The sequence below is a fragment of the Ursus arctos genome, unplaced genomic scaffold (genome assembly GCF_023065955.2).
Source record: "Ursus arctos isolate Adak ecotype North America unplaced genomic scaffold, UrsArc2.0 scaffold_20, whole genome shotgun sequence".
In the NCBI taxonomy this organism is placed as follows: Eukaryota; Metazoa; Chordata; class Mammalia; order Carnivora; family Ursidae; genus Ursus; species Ursus arctos.
This window is the reverse complement of record NW_026622875.1, coordinates 33,624,492-33,638,374: the sequence shown is the minus strand read 5'-3', so window position 1 is coordinate 33,638,374 and position 13,883 is coordinate 33,624,492. Positions and strand designations below refer to the sequence as shown.

Here is a 13,883-nt window from a genome sequence, read left to right as displayed (position 1 = left end):
AGTATGGACAGAGTTTAGTGGAAGTATGGACACAATGTTTCCACTGGGAGAGGCAATCATTAGCTCTTAAAACTTGGTCTCTAGTAACCTTCTTTACTGAGTTCATTTGTTTCTATTTTGTTTATTTAGAGTACATCTAGCCCAAGTTGTTTGTTTTAAAAAATAATGGTAGAAAATGCTAGTCTGGAATTGCATTGTGGTAATTTTGGTGGATGTAGCCTCTGCACTGATAATGTGTTAATAGTCATGTGTATCTTTATTATCTGTTTTTTTTTTTACATCTTAGATTGTCCAACTGTGTCTTCAGTTAAGCTGGGAAATTTTCAATCATTATTTATTTGAATGTTACCTATTCTCTGTTTTCTATTTTAAATTCTTTTCTAATCTTGATCTGCTTGTGTTTTAGAGCATTGCTACTTAAAGTGTGATCTTCAGATCAGTGCTGGTCTGCAAACTGATTTCATTGGTCTGTGATGAATTATGGACAGAAATTTGAAGTAAGCTTTTAGAAACTTTTAATAACAATTTGATATTCCTGTGATATCCACGCACAATATTTTTTAAAAAAGAAATTCACTTTTATTGAATTTTACAGTTTTTGTCTGCAGTGGATTGACAAGTTGAAAAATGGCTCTTCACAGATGGTTTCAGAATTATTTTGTTAGACCTTATTCTTTCTATTTTTTAGCTGGTCTTACATATTTTTTCTTTATCTCTCTGAACTGAATTTTAGACTGGTTTTAAACATCTTTCGAATTCTTTCTCTACTTGTATTGAGTCAGCTATTTAGCTTTTACCTCAAATTAAAGCTTATGTTTTTGATTTCTTGAGGATTTATTTAACTTGTATATATATTTTAAGCCTTTCTGTTGATTGGAACATCTTTACTGTGTAATCTGTTCAATAATTGAAGAATCTGTAGTCAGTCTAATCCTGCTGTCTTTTGTTCTTTTGTGTTGACTCATTCATAGTATCTAGTATCTTTGTATGTTTTGTAACTTTTTTTTTTTTTTTAAATTTGAGTAGAGGTTTTTGAAAGCTGCTGTATTGTTTGAGGCCTGGATTGAAGTTATTTTTCTTTCACCAGTAATTTGCCTATGTTTCCCCCAGGTGCCTGGGGGTATTAACAGTTTAAGATATTTCAAATGATATCTTCGTATGAGATTTATTGGATTATACATGTAGTATGAATTTAGTCTGAGAAACTTTTTGAAGGTTACACTTTGTGGTTACTGTGTCAAGAGAATTGATAGACATTCTTGCAATAACAAAATTACAGAGCTGGAATACAGATTTGGGTTTGCTAGGGGTTCGGGATGGTGGGGTCTAGGGTGGGTATGACTGTAACGGGTAATAGGAGGGAGATCTTTGTGGTGATCTTAACCTGAGAGTGTAGCCCTTTGGCATAACAGCTTTATATAGATATAGGTGTTTCCTTTTGATAGACTTAGAGTCTATCTCCTGAGCCTGTGTAGCCATCAAAATGTAAGCCCAATTTTCTGCAGTGGAAACTCTCAAGATAAAAGGTGGTTTCTGGTTTTCTTATTCTACTTTTGTTTATGCCTTATGTGAGTACTGTACTTTCTTGCTAGCTAAGCAGTTCATTGAAATAGATTTTTCCGCTAACTTTTAAAAGTAACATCTAATAGTATCAAGGTATCTAGTCTGCCATACTGCTGGAAATCAGTGTCCCCATCTACAATTTTGTTTCTTATCAAGTATGTTGCTATTTTGTGCCTCAGCTTTCTTGTATTTTTGTTATTATAATAGGCATTTTTCTTTATTTCCTTGGTCTGTCAGACTTATTGTGTAGGCCCATTACAGTCTATGCCCAGTTATGTTTTCTAATCTCTTGTTCCCTGTTCTTTCACTAGCCATATTATGGTTTATTAAAGACGTCGTGTATTGTAGTTACCATTCTTTTACTCATGTCATATCATTCTTTTACTTATCCTGCTTAAATGCTCTCTCTTCTTTTGACTCCAACTGCTTCTTCTAGCACTGTTGACATTTTGGGCTGAATAATTCATTTCTGTGGGGGCTCTCCTGTGCGTTGTAGGATGTTAGCAGCATCCCTGGCCTCTGCCCATTAGATGCAGCTAGTGACTTCCATTCATGATAACCAAAAGTGTTTCCAGACATTGCCAAAGGTCCTTTGTAGGGGATGATGTCTCCCCTAGTCGAGAACCATTGTCCTAGCGCTATATTGATTTGGTCTCAGTTGGAGAGCCTTCCCTGATTATCCGTGCCTGTGGCTTTTACCTTTTGGATTTTTGGTAGTACATATTGTTCTGATTGTACACTTGCCTCTTTTTACATTTGGTTGTGAATTTCTTTCTTCCTCTCCCTTCCTCCCTGCCCTGTTTGTGTGTGTGAGCGAGCCTGTGCATGCATGTGTGCATGTGTGTGTGTTTGTCTTTTTTGACCAAATTTTAGAGAGCAGGGACCATATATTTTACTTTTTTGTTTGTTTGCTGTTTTGGTCCATTCAATACACATATTCGTAGTTTTAAATATATCGGTTGCTTGCCTTTTTCCTGCTTTTCTATTTTTTTATATGATAGCAATAGAGGCTTAGGAAATTGAATCATTCTGGAAAATGTGGAGAACTTTGAGGTGTTCCAAATTATGAGACTTATAGACAATAAAGTTAATACCAAAGTAGCAATGGTGTGTATACCCAGTAATAGCTCTGGAAAATTCAAGACAATGCAAGATAGTTGTAAGGATATAAGAAAGATGTAATTTCTGTTAGATGTATCCATTATATAAGTAACCAGAAAAATGTGTAATAGAGTAGAAAAAAATTGAGAAATATAGAAAATGGAAGGATTTGTAGAAGCATGAAGTACGAATGATTAGTTCTACAGAGTGATATGAACAAAGTAATCAATATGTCAGGGTAGATTGTTAGGAATGATGGATGTAGCATCTGGCTAGGAGTGACTTGTATAAAGCTGACAAATGTGATATGTGAATGTTAGTAAGTTGAAAACAAGTTGGGCACAGAGAGGTTAGCTTCTTACTACCAACTAAAGGGAAACCTACATGTTTTGCCCCAGTTAGGAAAGATACAGCTCAGTTATAGATTGCTCCCCACTTTTTTTAATTACGAGAAAATTCTAAGTAAAAATGTAAATTGAAGCTTGAATCTGATTACTTTTATAAGGTCCCTTTCCTCATCTAAGCCAAAATCTTCATGAAAAGTAATCATAAGTGGGGCGTCTGGGTGGCTCAGTTGGTTAAGCATTTACCTTTAACTCAGGTCATGGTCCCAGGGCCCTAGGATTGAGTCCTGCATCGGGCTCCCTGGTCAGTGGGGAGCCTGGTTCTTCCTCTCCCTCTGTCCTCTACTCGTGCTCCCTCTCTCTCACTCTCTATCTCAAATAGATAATTAAAATCTTAAAAGTAAACATAAGTGTAAGTATGTGTTCATTGCACAAAAATTAGAAAGTAATGAAAAGTATGGGGAAAATGAAAGTTACAGTTCCCAAAGCCTAAACACTGTTATCATTTAGATTAGTTGCATTCTCTTGAATTTTATATGATCTCAGTCTTTCTCTGGATATAGATATATGATGTGCCTATGTGTATGTGTGTGTGTGTGTGTGTGTGTGTGTGTGTGTGTGTGTATATATATATATATATACTGTGTATACATATATGCATGTGTTGGTATGTATATTTATATAAAATAGGAATTATTTTATATGAAATGTTTTATAGCCTGTTCTTCATTTAATATTACGAATACTTCTCCATATCAGTAAAATTCTAAAGTGTGATATTTAGTGACTACATAGCATTCTATACTGAGATTATCCCTAAATTTTTTTAAACATTTACTTAAACATTTAGGTTTTCTTTCACACATACACACACGTATGTACATGTACCAGTAATTTGCAGTGAACCACCTTATGAGAAATTTTGAGTGCATCTCCCATTTTCTTTGAAGAGTTGTAACCTCCACTGCAGTCTGTATCTTACCGTTTGTCCTACAAAATTCATTTTACCTGTCTTCCTTAGTAAGAAGAACCCCAATATTATAGCTGGGCATTATTACCAGTTTGGAGACTACATTTCCTATCGTCCCAAATGGTTGGGTATAGCCAAAGGACAAAGCAATGGTTTATAAGCTGTGGGCTGAAATAACACAGAGTTAAAAGGGAGCAGGGTGGCCCTTTTCCTTCCCTTTTTCTGCAATGTGGATGTATTAGCAAGAATGCCCATAGTCGTCTTAGAGTGTGAGGCCACTTGGAGTAGAAACAGTATGTAGTAGAGCAGAAAGATGGAAGGAACTTAAGTCCTCAATGTTTGGAGCTGCCACATCAGCTTTTGATTGTCTCTTTCTGGACGTTTACATGGAGAGAATTCTCTTCCTTTTTTTCACCCTCTTGTTTAAGTCATTATATTATCATAACTTAAGAATATTTTTTGGCTTGGGAAGGATATGACCTAATCCTATCTGATAAAGGATAGCATTATTTAATACTCTGTGTAGTAATGTAATAGATCTAATATAAGGAAACATGCATGGTGTCGTGTTAGATTTTGGATCTATGTTGCAAACAAAAAATTTCTTTAAGACTGGAGAGAGATTAATTGGTATTGAAAAGAAAGTACTTAAAATTATACATAATATCTGGATGTTTTTGTTAGCTATATTGCTGAATTTTTTTCTCAAGTGCTTTTAATAATTATCACAAATATTATTTCAGAAAACAGTTGGTAGCTTTTAGGGAAAAGCAAACAAACAAAACCCCCTCAAAACCCCCAGACAGAAACAACCCACAAAACCAACCACAAACCATTGAGGATGGTATGTTGTATCTGAATAATCCCTTCAAGCCCTATGAATTTTTAATATTAAATATCTTGTCTAGTCACTTCGATAAAGTCAGCTCATAAATGTGACTTTTAGTGTTCTCTTATTAACTTTATTGGAGGAATTTTGATCAATGAAAAAAACATTTTTTGTTACTGTAGACTTTTTTTTAGTATTCTAAGAAAGTTATTCATAACTTCAATGAAATGAGTGAAGGATACACATTTAAAAAATTAATAAACTTTTTTTTGAGCAGTGTTAAGTTTACAGAAAAATTGAGCAGAAAGCACAGAGTTCCCGCATACCCCTTTGAAGGATATACATTTTTTTCCCCAGGGTATTCCACTGCATATAATGTTATGCACATAACAAAAGACTTTACATCTCTGAACCAAATTTGTACTATTTTATAAGTGGAAAACCATACACTACTAAAAATCATTTTACTCTAACCTAAGGTTTCCCCATCCTCAGCACTAATAAAATTTTAGGACAGATAATTCTTTGTGGGGGTCTCTTCTGTGCATTACAGATGTTCAGCAGCATCCCTGATCTCTACCCACTAGATGCCAATAATATTCCCCAGTTATGACAATCAAAAATGTATGCAAACATTGCCAAATGTCTCTTGGGAGGCAGATTGTTCCCCAGTTGAGAATCATTGCTCTAACCAATTTATGATGTTTTAGGATTTGCTGTATTTTTTAGGTTGAGTTCAGATTTATGGGGTCTATAGTTCAAGGAACCTTTACAGAGAAGTTGTGTAGATAAAGTTAGAATCTTCCCTTACACTTGGGGACCATAGACAGTCTTCTCTTCAGATGTACTATATTGTTTGAATTTATTCTCTGTAATACATAAAAAACCCATTTTAGAGTTCTTATTTCTGTGTGCAAGGCTATCATAGTTTGGGATCTACTATTTGTGGATTTCAGGAGTACTATACTGTGGGTAGATACAAACTTTAAATGTCCAATGAAGACTGATTTATGAGGTCAGTTGTGTTTTGACTCTTTGTATTAGATTGTCATTATATTCAAATTGTAACAGTTAAGTGATCTCATGTATTCTGTCAAGGACTTTGAGCTTCTCAAATTGAGGATAGCATTAGATGTCAGCCAATAACTTTGTCCTTCAAAGTTTTTGCCTTCATATCTGAAATCCTGCCAATTGTAACAGCTTGTATGTCAGTTCCAATAGAGGAAGCTAGCCTCTGTTAGCTTGTACTTAGTCCACTGAAGACTTCTAAAAACTTTACATAGTTTACAACTAACAATGTCCACTTCCCATTGCTACTTTGTACAATTATAAAACCTTGTTCACTAGTGATGAAATCTCATCTGTAATAATTAACGTTTTTCTTATTGTTCTATCTCTGCAGAAAATTTCCAAAGACTTGGTGAAGATAGGAAAACTATCAGAAAGGCAGTGGCACCATTATCCTGTAAGTATTGCTTTGAAAAAGAAGTGTAAGTTAAGAATATTTTAAGTATCCAGTTGTTTGGGGGAAAATATGTTAGGCAAAGATATTATATGTAAAATATAGAGCAGGATATATTATAATCATATTAATAATTTATAAGAACTAATCCAATGCAGTCCTTTAAAAATTGAAAATGTGTTCTTATGTATTGAGATGAGGATTTTACCAATAGCATTGAAAAATATTTCTAATTCTAATAGGGATTGATCTAGTTTATGTACATTTGCTTATTTAAAACTATCAGAATCCAGAAAATCATTGTGGTTTTGTAGGCTTGTGATTTGTTTGGATGACTTATTGTTTAGGTTATTTTGCAGAATTATTTATTTGCTGATTTATTTATGTATTTCATTATTTATTTATTTGATTATTTAGTAAATTATTTATCTGATGAATTATTAATACATCTTCATGACATGCTTTAAATTATTTATAACTTAATTTTGAGTTTATTGCTTTTAGAGCCTGCATTGTTACTGACTAGTTTTGATTTTTTTCTTTGTGGTTCTTTAAAATTAAAGTATTAGCTCTAAGGCAAAAGTGTATTCATTGCAATGCCCATGGATTTTTTTTTTTTTCTTAGTAATTTATGGTAGAGATGAAATTTCATTTATGCATTGTTTAGTTCTAAATCTACCTGTTTAGGGTTACTGATGATAGAATGTTTATGTGTTGTGTGCATACTCATTGTAGAGTCACTTACAAATTAATGATATAGCCTATAGTATGTAAACTGAGATTGAACATGTAAACCTCAGTCCACATTATCCTTTGTATCTCTAAAGGGCAGGTCTGCATTTCTTACTTGCTTTAGAATAACTAAAAGAGTCTTGTTGTTTTATTTTAGAGGCAAATCTGTTTTACTACTGGGATATTTTTAGGAAAGTTCAGAGAAATGAAGTCCGACTTCGATTTGGATCCTTGAAATATAAATTTGACTGATATAGCCTTTATTTTTGAAAATTCTCATTATATGTGTGTTTGGCAAGTAGCATGATGTTGATATAGATTTTTATATCAGTCATAGTGACATATTTAATATCATATCCCTTATGGAAAGTTTTATACAACTTCATTTTAATGAACTAAAATGGACAAGGGCTTTTGTAAATGAAAGCTATAATTTCCCTGACTTTAGCTAATAATTCTCTTATGTAAAGTTTCTATTTCTAACCAAATAAGGTATTTCTTCTTTTGTCTGATTGTATTTGATAAGGTAGTGCAGTTATTACTGCTCTGTCATTGAATGGGTTTAATGAATAGGTTAAGCAGTTGTTTGGGTAAAAGAATGTCAGATGCACAACTTAGTCTTCTGTGTTTGCTTGGAGTGAATTACTGTGTACTTTACAGTTTTAACATTTCAGAGAGAGGCAGCATTGTACAGTTCAAGTTAGGATGCTATTTTTAAATTTAATTTGATTTAATTAATTAATTTTTTTTCGAGAGATAGCATGAGCAGGGGGCGGGATATAGTAAGAGTGGCAGAAGGAAAAGGAGAGAGAATCTTAAGCAGGCTCCGCACCCAGAGCAGAGCCTGATGCGAGGCTTGATTTCATGACCCTGAGATCATGACGAGCTGAAATCAAGAGTCAGACGCTTAACTGACTGAATGAAAAGGAACCCCAGGATGCTATTGAAAAAAGGATGAAAATGGCCTCTGTAGACAGGTTTTACTAGGGAATGTAAATTGTGCATATATATATGTATTATATATATATCTCTCTCCACATTTCTTATTTTGAAATATTGAATATATGAATGTTTAATTGGAATATTGCTTTAGCGTCTTCATACGTTTGCCTTATAGGAAGTGGTTTCATTTGATTTATATACATGGATTTAAAAATGTGTGTATTATACATATCTGTGACTTCTGTTTTGGAGATGAACAACCACAAATACTGTCAGATATGGAATTTTATTTCAAAATGTGCTTCAGTATGCCAATGTGGACTTCTTTTGAAGAAAAAAAGCTGCCTTCTCCAATGTTGAATAAGATCTTACTATGTTAGTTGTCACAATAATATACCCAGCCACACTATCAATATGTATTTGTGGAGTATTAGCTGTGTTATCCAAGTGGTCTTCATTGGAAGATAAACATATGTGCGTGCACACACATATGGAAAATTTTCTTCTGATATCAAAACAATTTTTTAGGACTTGTTTTTGGAAGGAGACATCAGTGGAGATTTTCATAATAATAGCGTTTATTGAGCACTTATGTGCAGGTACAGTGCTTATATGTTTTACATGGATTGTTTTTCTTCACAGTGAGATAAATACATTTATTGTCTTCATTTTATGAATGAGGAAACAGAAACTTGGAGATGTTAAGTAACTTGCTCATTGCCACACACATGGCAGTAAGTGATGGCACTGGGATTAGGACTCATTGAGTCTGACTCTCAAGGGTCTTTCCTAGCCCATTACAGTTTTGCAGTATTAGCCAGTTTTGGGTGTTTTTTTTGTTTTCTGTTTTTTTGTTTTTGAGAATGTGTTTCTTTATTTCTGATAGGTTTCACTTGCTAAGTATATTAACTTTGTGTTGTACTTGGTCATCTTTTCTAAACAGTAGGCAGTACTTAATTTTCTGAATTTTCTGATTTGATTCTTGAATTTTCTGATTTGATTCTTCTTGTAATCCCATATAGTGGATCAGAATTACATAAAAAGAATTTGTGCCTCAGGGAGATTGTATGGTTTTCCTGGTGGTTGTCCAACACTCAGATCTTTGGACTCTTAAGCCTATGGCCATTTCCAGGGCTCTGTTAGGTCAAATCTGATTTCCTTATAAAAATAATGGTATAATCAGGGTTAGACACATATTGTTAAAAGAATGATTAAGAGTCTGATGCCTAAGCTTTTATAGAAATGGCCACAAACGTATTATTAAATTAACTCTAAATATAGTGTTTAGCATACCGTTAAGTATTTTAACCTGTGTAAAAAGGATGAGAAAATAGCCAATTGTAATTTTAAACACTTAAATTTAAGTAAGTATTTAAAAGATTCTGTAGAGCCTCCGGGAGTAAGGAAAAATGTTGTGAATTTGGTGTGAGGCTAAGAGAATGGGATCTTTCTATCTGTTTGCTCCCTGAAGACAAAGACAAGCCTTTATCATCCTGGGTCTGAAGCACACAAAAGACAACAGAAAACAGGTGAGCGATGGATAGCAGTAGAGTTTGGGTGATGTTGGTGTGAGTGCCATAGGTAGTTGCATTTGTATGAACAATAGGGAACGGTGTGAATCAAAGTTTTTTTTTTTTTTTTTTAGATTTTATTTATTTATTCGGCAGAGATAGAGACAGCCAGGGAGAGAGGGAACACAAGCAGGGGGAGTGGGAGAGGAAGAAGCAGGCTCATAGCGGAGGAGCCTGATGTGGGGCTCGATCCCATAATGCCAGGATCACGCCCTGAGCCAAAGGCAGATGCCCAACCGCTGTGCCACCCAGGCGCCCCCAAAGTTTTTAAGTTAGCGTTTCCAAGTGAATAATTGTTACATCATGAAATACTCAAAATCTGTGATGTAGATAATATGAAATACTGTAATAGCTAGGATGACCATATAATTTATCTTCCAATTCAGGACTCACTATTACTAGTGTGATAGTAATATCTCACATGCCTATTGAGTAATTTCTAATACCCTTATAAAACATATATTTAAGAAGAATCTTAATTCATGTACAGTAACTTTAAAAATGTTTGATTTTGTGGTAAAACCGACTTCTTTTGCCAGTATTTATATGTTTTTGTTAGGCAACCAAGGCAGGTTGTGGCTATGACTTTTATCTAGTGTGACTGATGTTTCACAGCTTTTGGAGCTTATTTTCAAGGTAAAAGTAAAGAGGTATTACTATTGGGAATGGAAATATGAGGATGGTAAAGTTGCTCATGGTATAGTAGAGAGTCCTAAAATTTCTCTTCTTATCATACCTTAGAGGATTTTCTGTGCTCATTTTGCCTTGTAAATCTTTTTTTTTTAAATTTTTTATTATGTTAGTCACCATATAGTACATCATTAGTTTTTGATGTAGTGTTCCATGATTCATCGTTTGCATATAACACCCAGTGCTCCATACAATATGTGCCCTCCTTAATGCCTTGTAAATCTTTTTGGCATCTTTAACGTTGTACTGAAAACTAATCCTGTTTGTTCTACCTTCCAAATTTATAATTTTATGTTGGATGATCCAGTGTTTTCCCCCGCCCCCGAAAAAATCCATGTTACGTGTCATATGTATTGATGTGTTCGCAGTTTTGCCAAATATTTTTAAAAACAACTGTTTTTCCTTGGTGAAATTTTGTATAGGAAAATAGGAATCTCTAGAAAAGGTGTTTTTTTGTCTTTTAGTTTTTGTTTTTTTGTAGTTTTCTTTTTAATTCCCTCTTGACAGGTATTTATCTAAAATGACATGTTACATTATTAAAGTCATAATTAGATTATTAAAGATCCAGTTTATTTGCCTTTAGAGCATAGACGATTTGTTAAGTCGAACCAGGTAATCACACTGACATATTTGTGTTTGTGCACTAAAAAAAAAAAAAAAAAAAAAAATAAATCTTGTGCAATAATTCTTATTCATTCATATATATATAATATCAGAACTCTTTTTGTTCAGAAGGGCCTAGTGTGCCTGGTAACAAAGGAAGAGCTTTCTTATATTTTGCCTTCAGTTTGTCACAGTATAAAGTACTTCATAAAATACTACTATAGTTGTAAGAGTAGTAACATAACTTATATGTTGGCTCTGAGAGTAGCTCCTTTATAATTATGGCAAGTGAAGGTACAGCCAAAGGTCACGTTAAACACAAAATTTCTTTCACACCTCGTCTGTTTTGTGGATAGCATGTGAAGTACTGTGGGCCCCTGCACTGATACTTTAAGAGAGCAACCCAAGGTTGTTCCTGTGGAAGTGTTTCAAATACCTTTCTCCCTAACCTCCCATGTGGTTGCTAAATTTGGCATGAATGTATATTTGAATCCTGGGCTAATTAAATAGAACCTTATTAAATTTAGAGTTTGCAGAATAAAAAAGGGGACTCATACAGTAAGGATTTCTTGGGGCACTAAATAATACTGACATATGAGTCTTTAATAATACTGAATATTACAAATGCAGTATCTTAGTGTTGATGTTGCTCAGTGAAACAGTGAACACCAAACAACATGCAACAACAAAATAAAATGCACATCAATGAAATTATTTAAGCTTGACATGCCTATACATATACAATTTATTGATTATATTCTATTTTTGACTTTAATTTGGCTAAGAGAATATTAAAAAGATTATATATAGGAAAGCTTTCTATTAAAAATTATAAAGAGGATATACATATGATCTAGAGTGGTTATCAAATCTCTTTAAGTCGTTCTCTTTACACAATATAAAAAAAAATATGGGCCACAGAAAGGATATTTGGAAGAGGATGAAATTGGCAAGTTAACAATTTTTTGTATAATCGATGTGTTTCTTTATGTTTTTGAAACATTTTTTTTCTATTGTTTTTCCCATTATAGTATGCTCTTTGCTGTAAGACTTCTAGAGTAATGATTTCTAAATAAGAGCGTGCTGCCTTAAAAGGGGAATTTTGGAAATTATGCTTGTGTTTGTCACAATATTGTTGGAGTGTTTTTGGCATGTAATGGATGTAGCTCAGGGATGCTACATATCCTACAATGCATGGAGCAGTCTCAGACTGCAAAAGATTGTCCTGAGTACCATGTAACTTTTCCGTGTGCTTGCTTAAATTCTCTTCAGAGATAAGGTAACAATACTTTCATGTATAATAATACTGACAACTTTTTGTGAGGTGTTACATGAAGAATCTTAAACTTGAGGGGAAGTTTGTGTGGAGGGGAAGCTTAAGGAGAATAAAGAAATCCTCTCAAAATTCTATAATTTATTTCACACATTCTTTCCATATCCTGGTTTATATATAGCATTTCTAACTAGAATTTTAGTTGAAAAGTTTTCAGTTCAGTAATGCAGTTTACTGGAGGCTCAAAAATACTGATTGCAAGATATTTAAGACTTTTGTAACAATAAACTGAATTTTAAATTAATGGAACTCATTGAATTTTATTAATAAGGATTGTTTAAAGATATTTCATAATTGCCATCCTAAATATTAAAATTTCATTTTTTAGAATGATAATAAATGTGTTGTCAAAATTATATTTTATGTTGTCTAGTGTTCAGTATTATTTTGATACCATTCCAGGAGTTTATCATATAACTTCTCTGTAACTTCTTATAATACATTTCTTTATTTACTATTTTCTATTTTAGGAAGATGTAGTCTCTATTATATTTTTAAGTACTAGAGACTTAATGTATACATGCCTTGACAATGTGGTGGTATTACTGGGATATATTTTAACTACACTGTAACATGTCTTAGCATAGGTAATTGTTTGACACTGCACTTAAAAATAAAACCCAGGTCAGTTGCACTAACACCGTATTTCATAATTTTTTCCATTTGAACAGTATGTAATTTGTCTTGGCATTTTAATCTTTATTTCATTTAAGCTTCTATCTTTATCCTCACATTAAATGAATTTTTGTCTGTAATCACTTAACACTAATTTTTATTCTAGAGTTCTCCTATACTGCTCCTTTTTTCATTTTCTTGTACTTCTTATGGAGAATGACTTCTTTTCTCTCTTAGATCTAAATTTATTTACTGTATATAGGTGTGAATATGTGACTGTTTTATTCTTCCTTCTTAAGTAGCTATGCCTAAGCATTTGTTTAATGAAGTGACTATTTTGATATAAATTAATTTTGTTTTTCATTAATATTATGGTTAGGGAATTAATAGTGGTTTTTTAAAAAAACTTTCTATGTGTAGTTTGATTTTATTATCTCAGAACTTCATTTCAGGATAGTACAGAGAACAAAAGGGGCATAGGATCTGGTGGGATTGAGAACCATTGTTGTAGAAATGTGTGCTTATTCCTCATAGCTCTTCCAACTCATGCTCTTCCAGATTAAACTGGAGCTTCTATCAAAACTAACAATTCGTGTAGAATTAAATACTTAAGCATTAAACACTCTTCTAGTTGGGAATATGGGGACTTACTCTGATTTCTTTGATATTTTTGTAAATGAAAATTAACTGCATAGGAAGTATATGTAATAATGGTGTTGAAAAAGGAGATTTTATTTTGTCCATAAGATACCCAGAGAGAGTGGGCATAGCTTTTCACTTAAAATTTGAAAAATAACTAATGCTAATTAATCAATTTGGGGGGATTCTGAAATTGATGAGTGATAAAATCATTTAGAACCATTTTGAACTGTTGTTTATATCTCTAAATCATTCTCTCACTTCATAGAAACTATACCGTTCCATTTTGTTATTGGTTTCTTAAATAAAACCTAATTATAAAATAATCCAGTTAAACCCTTTTATGAGTGAAAATATGTGTGTATGCATGCATTTTTTATATAGATTACATGGTTTTATCTTCAAAGTGACACTATTTCTAATGCATATGAACATAACTTTAGAGATGAACGTGTAACAGTTTCACAGTCATTTATTGGTTTAATGTAG

General features: G+C 33.1%; 1 protein-coding gene across 9 annotated transcripts in view; it reads left to right on the top strand.

The window, feature by feature from the left end:
• TBC1D5 (TBC1 domain family member 5) overlaps positions 1-13,883 on the top strand; it is a 560,456-nt gene that overhangs the window by 45,432 nt on the left and 501,141 nt on the right. For 7 of the 9 annotated variants that reach the window (XM_048215962.2, XM_048215961.2, XM_044383370.3 and 4 more), the window contains exon 2: positions 6,210-6,272. Coding sequence is in view for 1 of the 9 variants with exons in the window: in XM_044383372.3 (XP_044239307.2) it covers positions 474-497; positions 6,210-6,272 (87 nt within the window). In the remaining 8 variants the exon portion in view is untranslated. Of the gene's footprint in view, positions 1-406; positions 498-6,209; positions 6,273-13,883 lie in introns of those variants that run through there. The other 2 variants (XM_044383372.3, XM_057315992.1) reach the window with 2 other exon arrangements.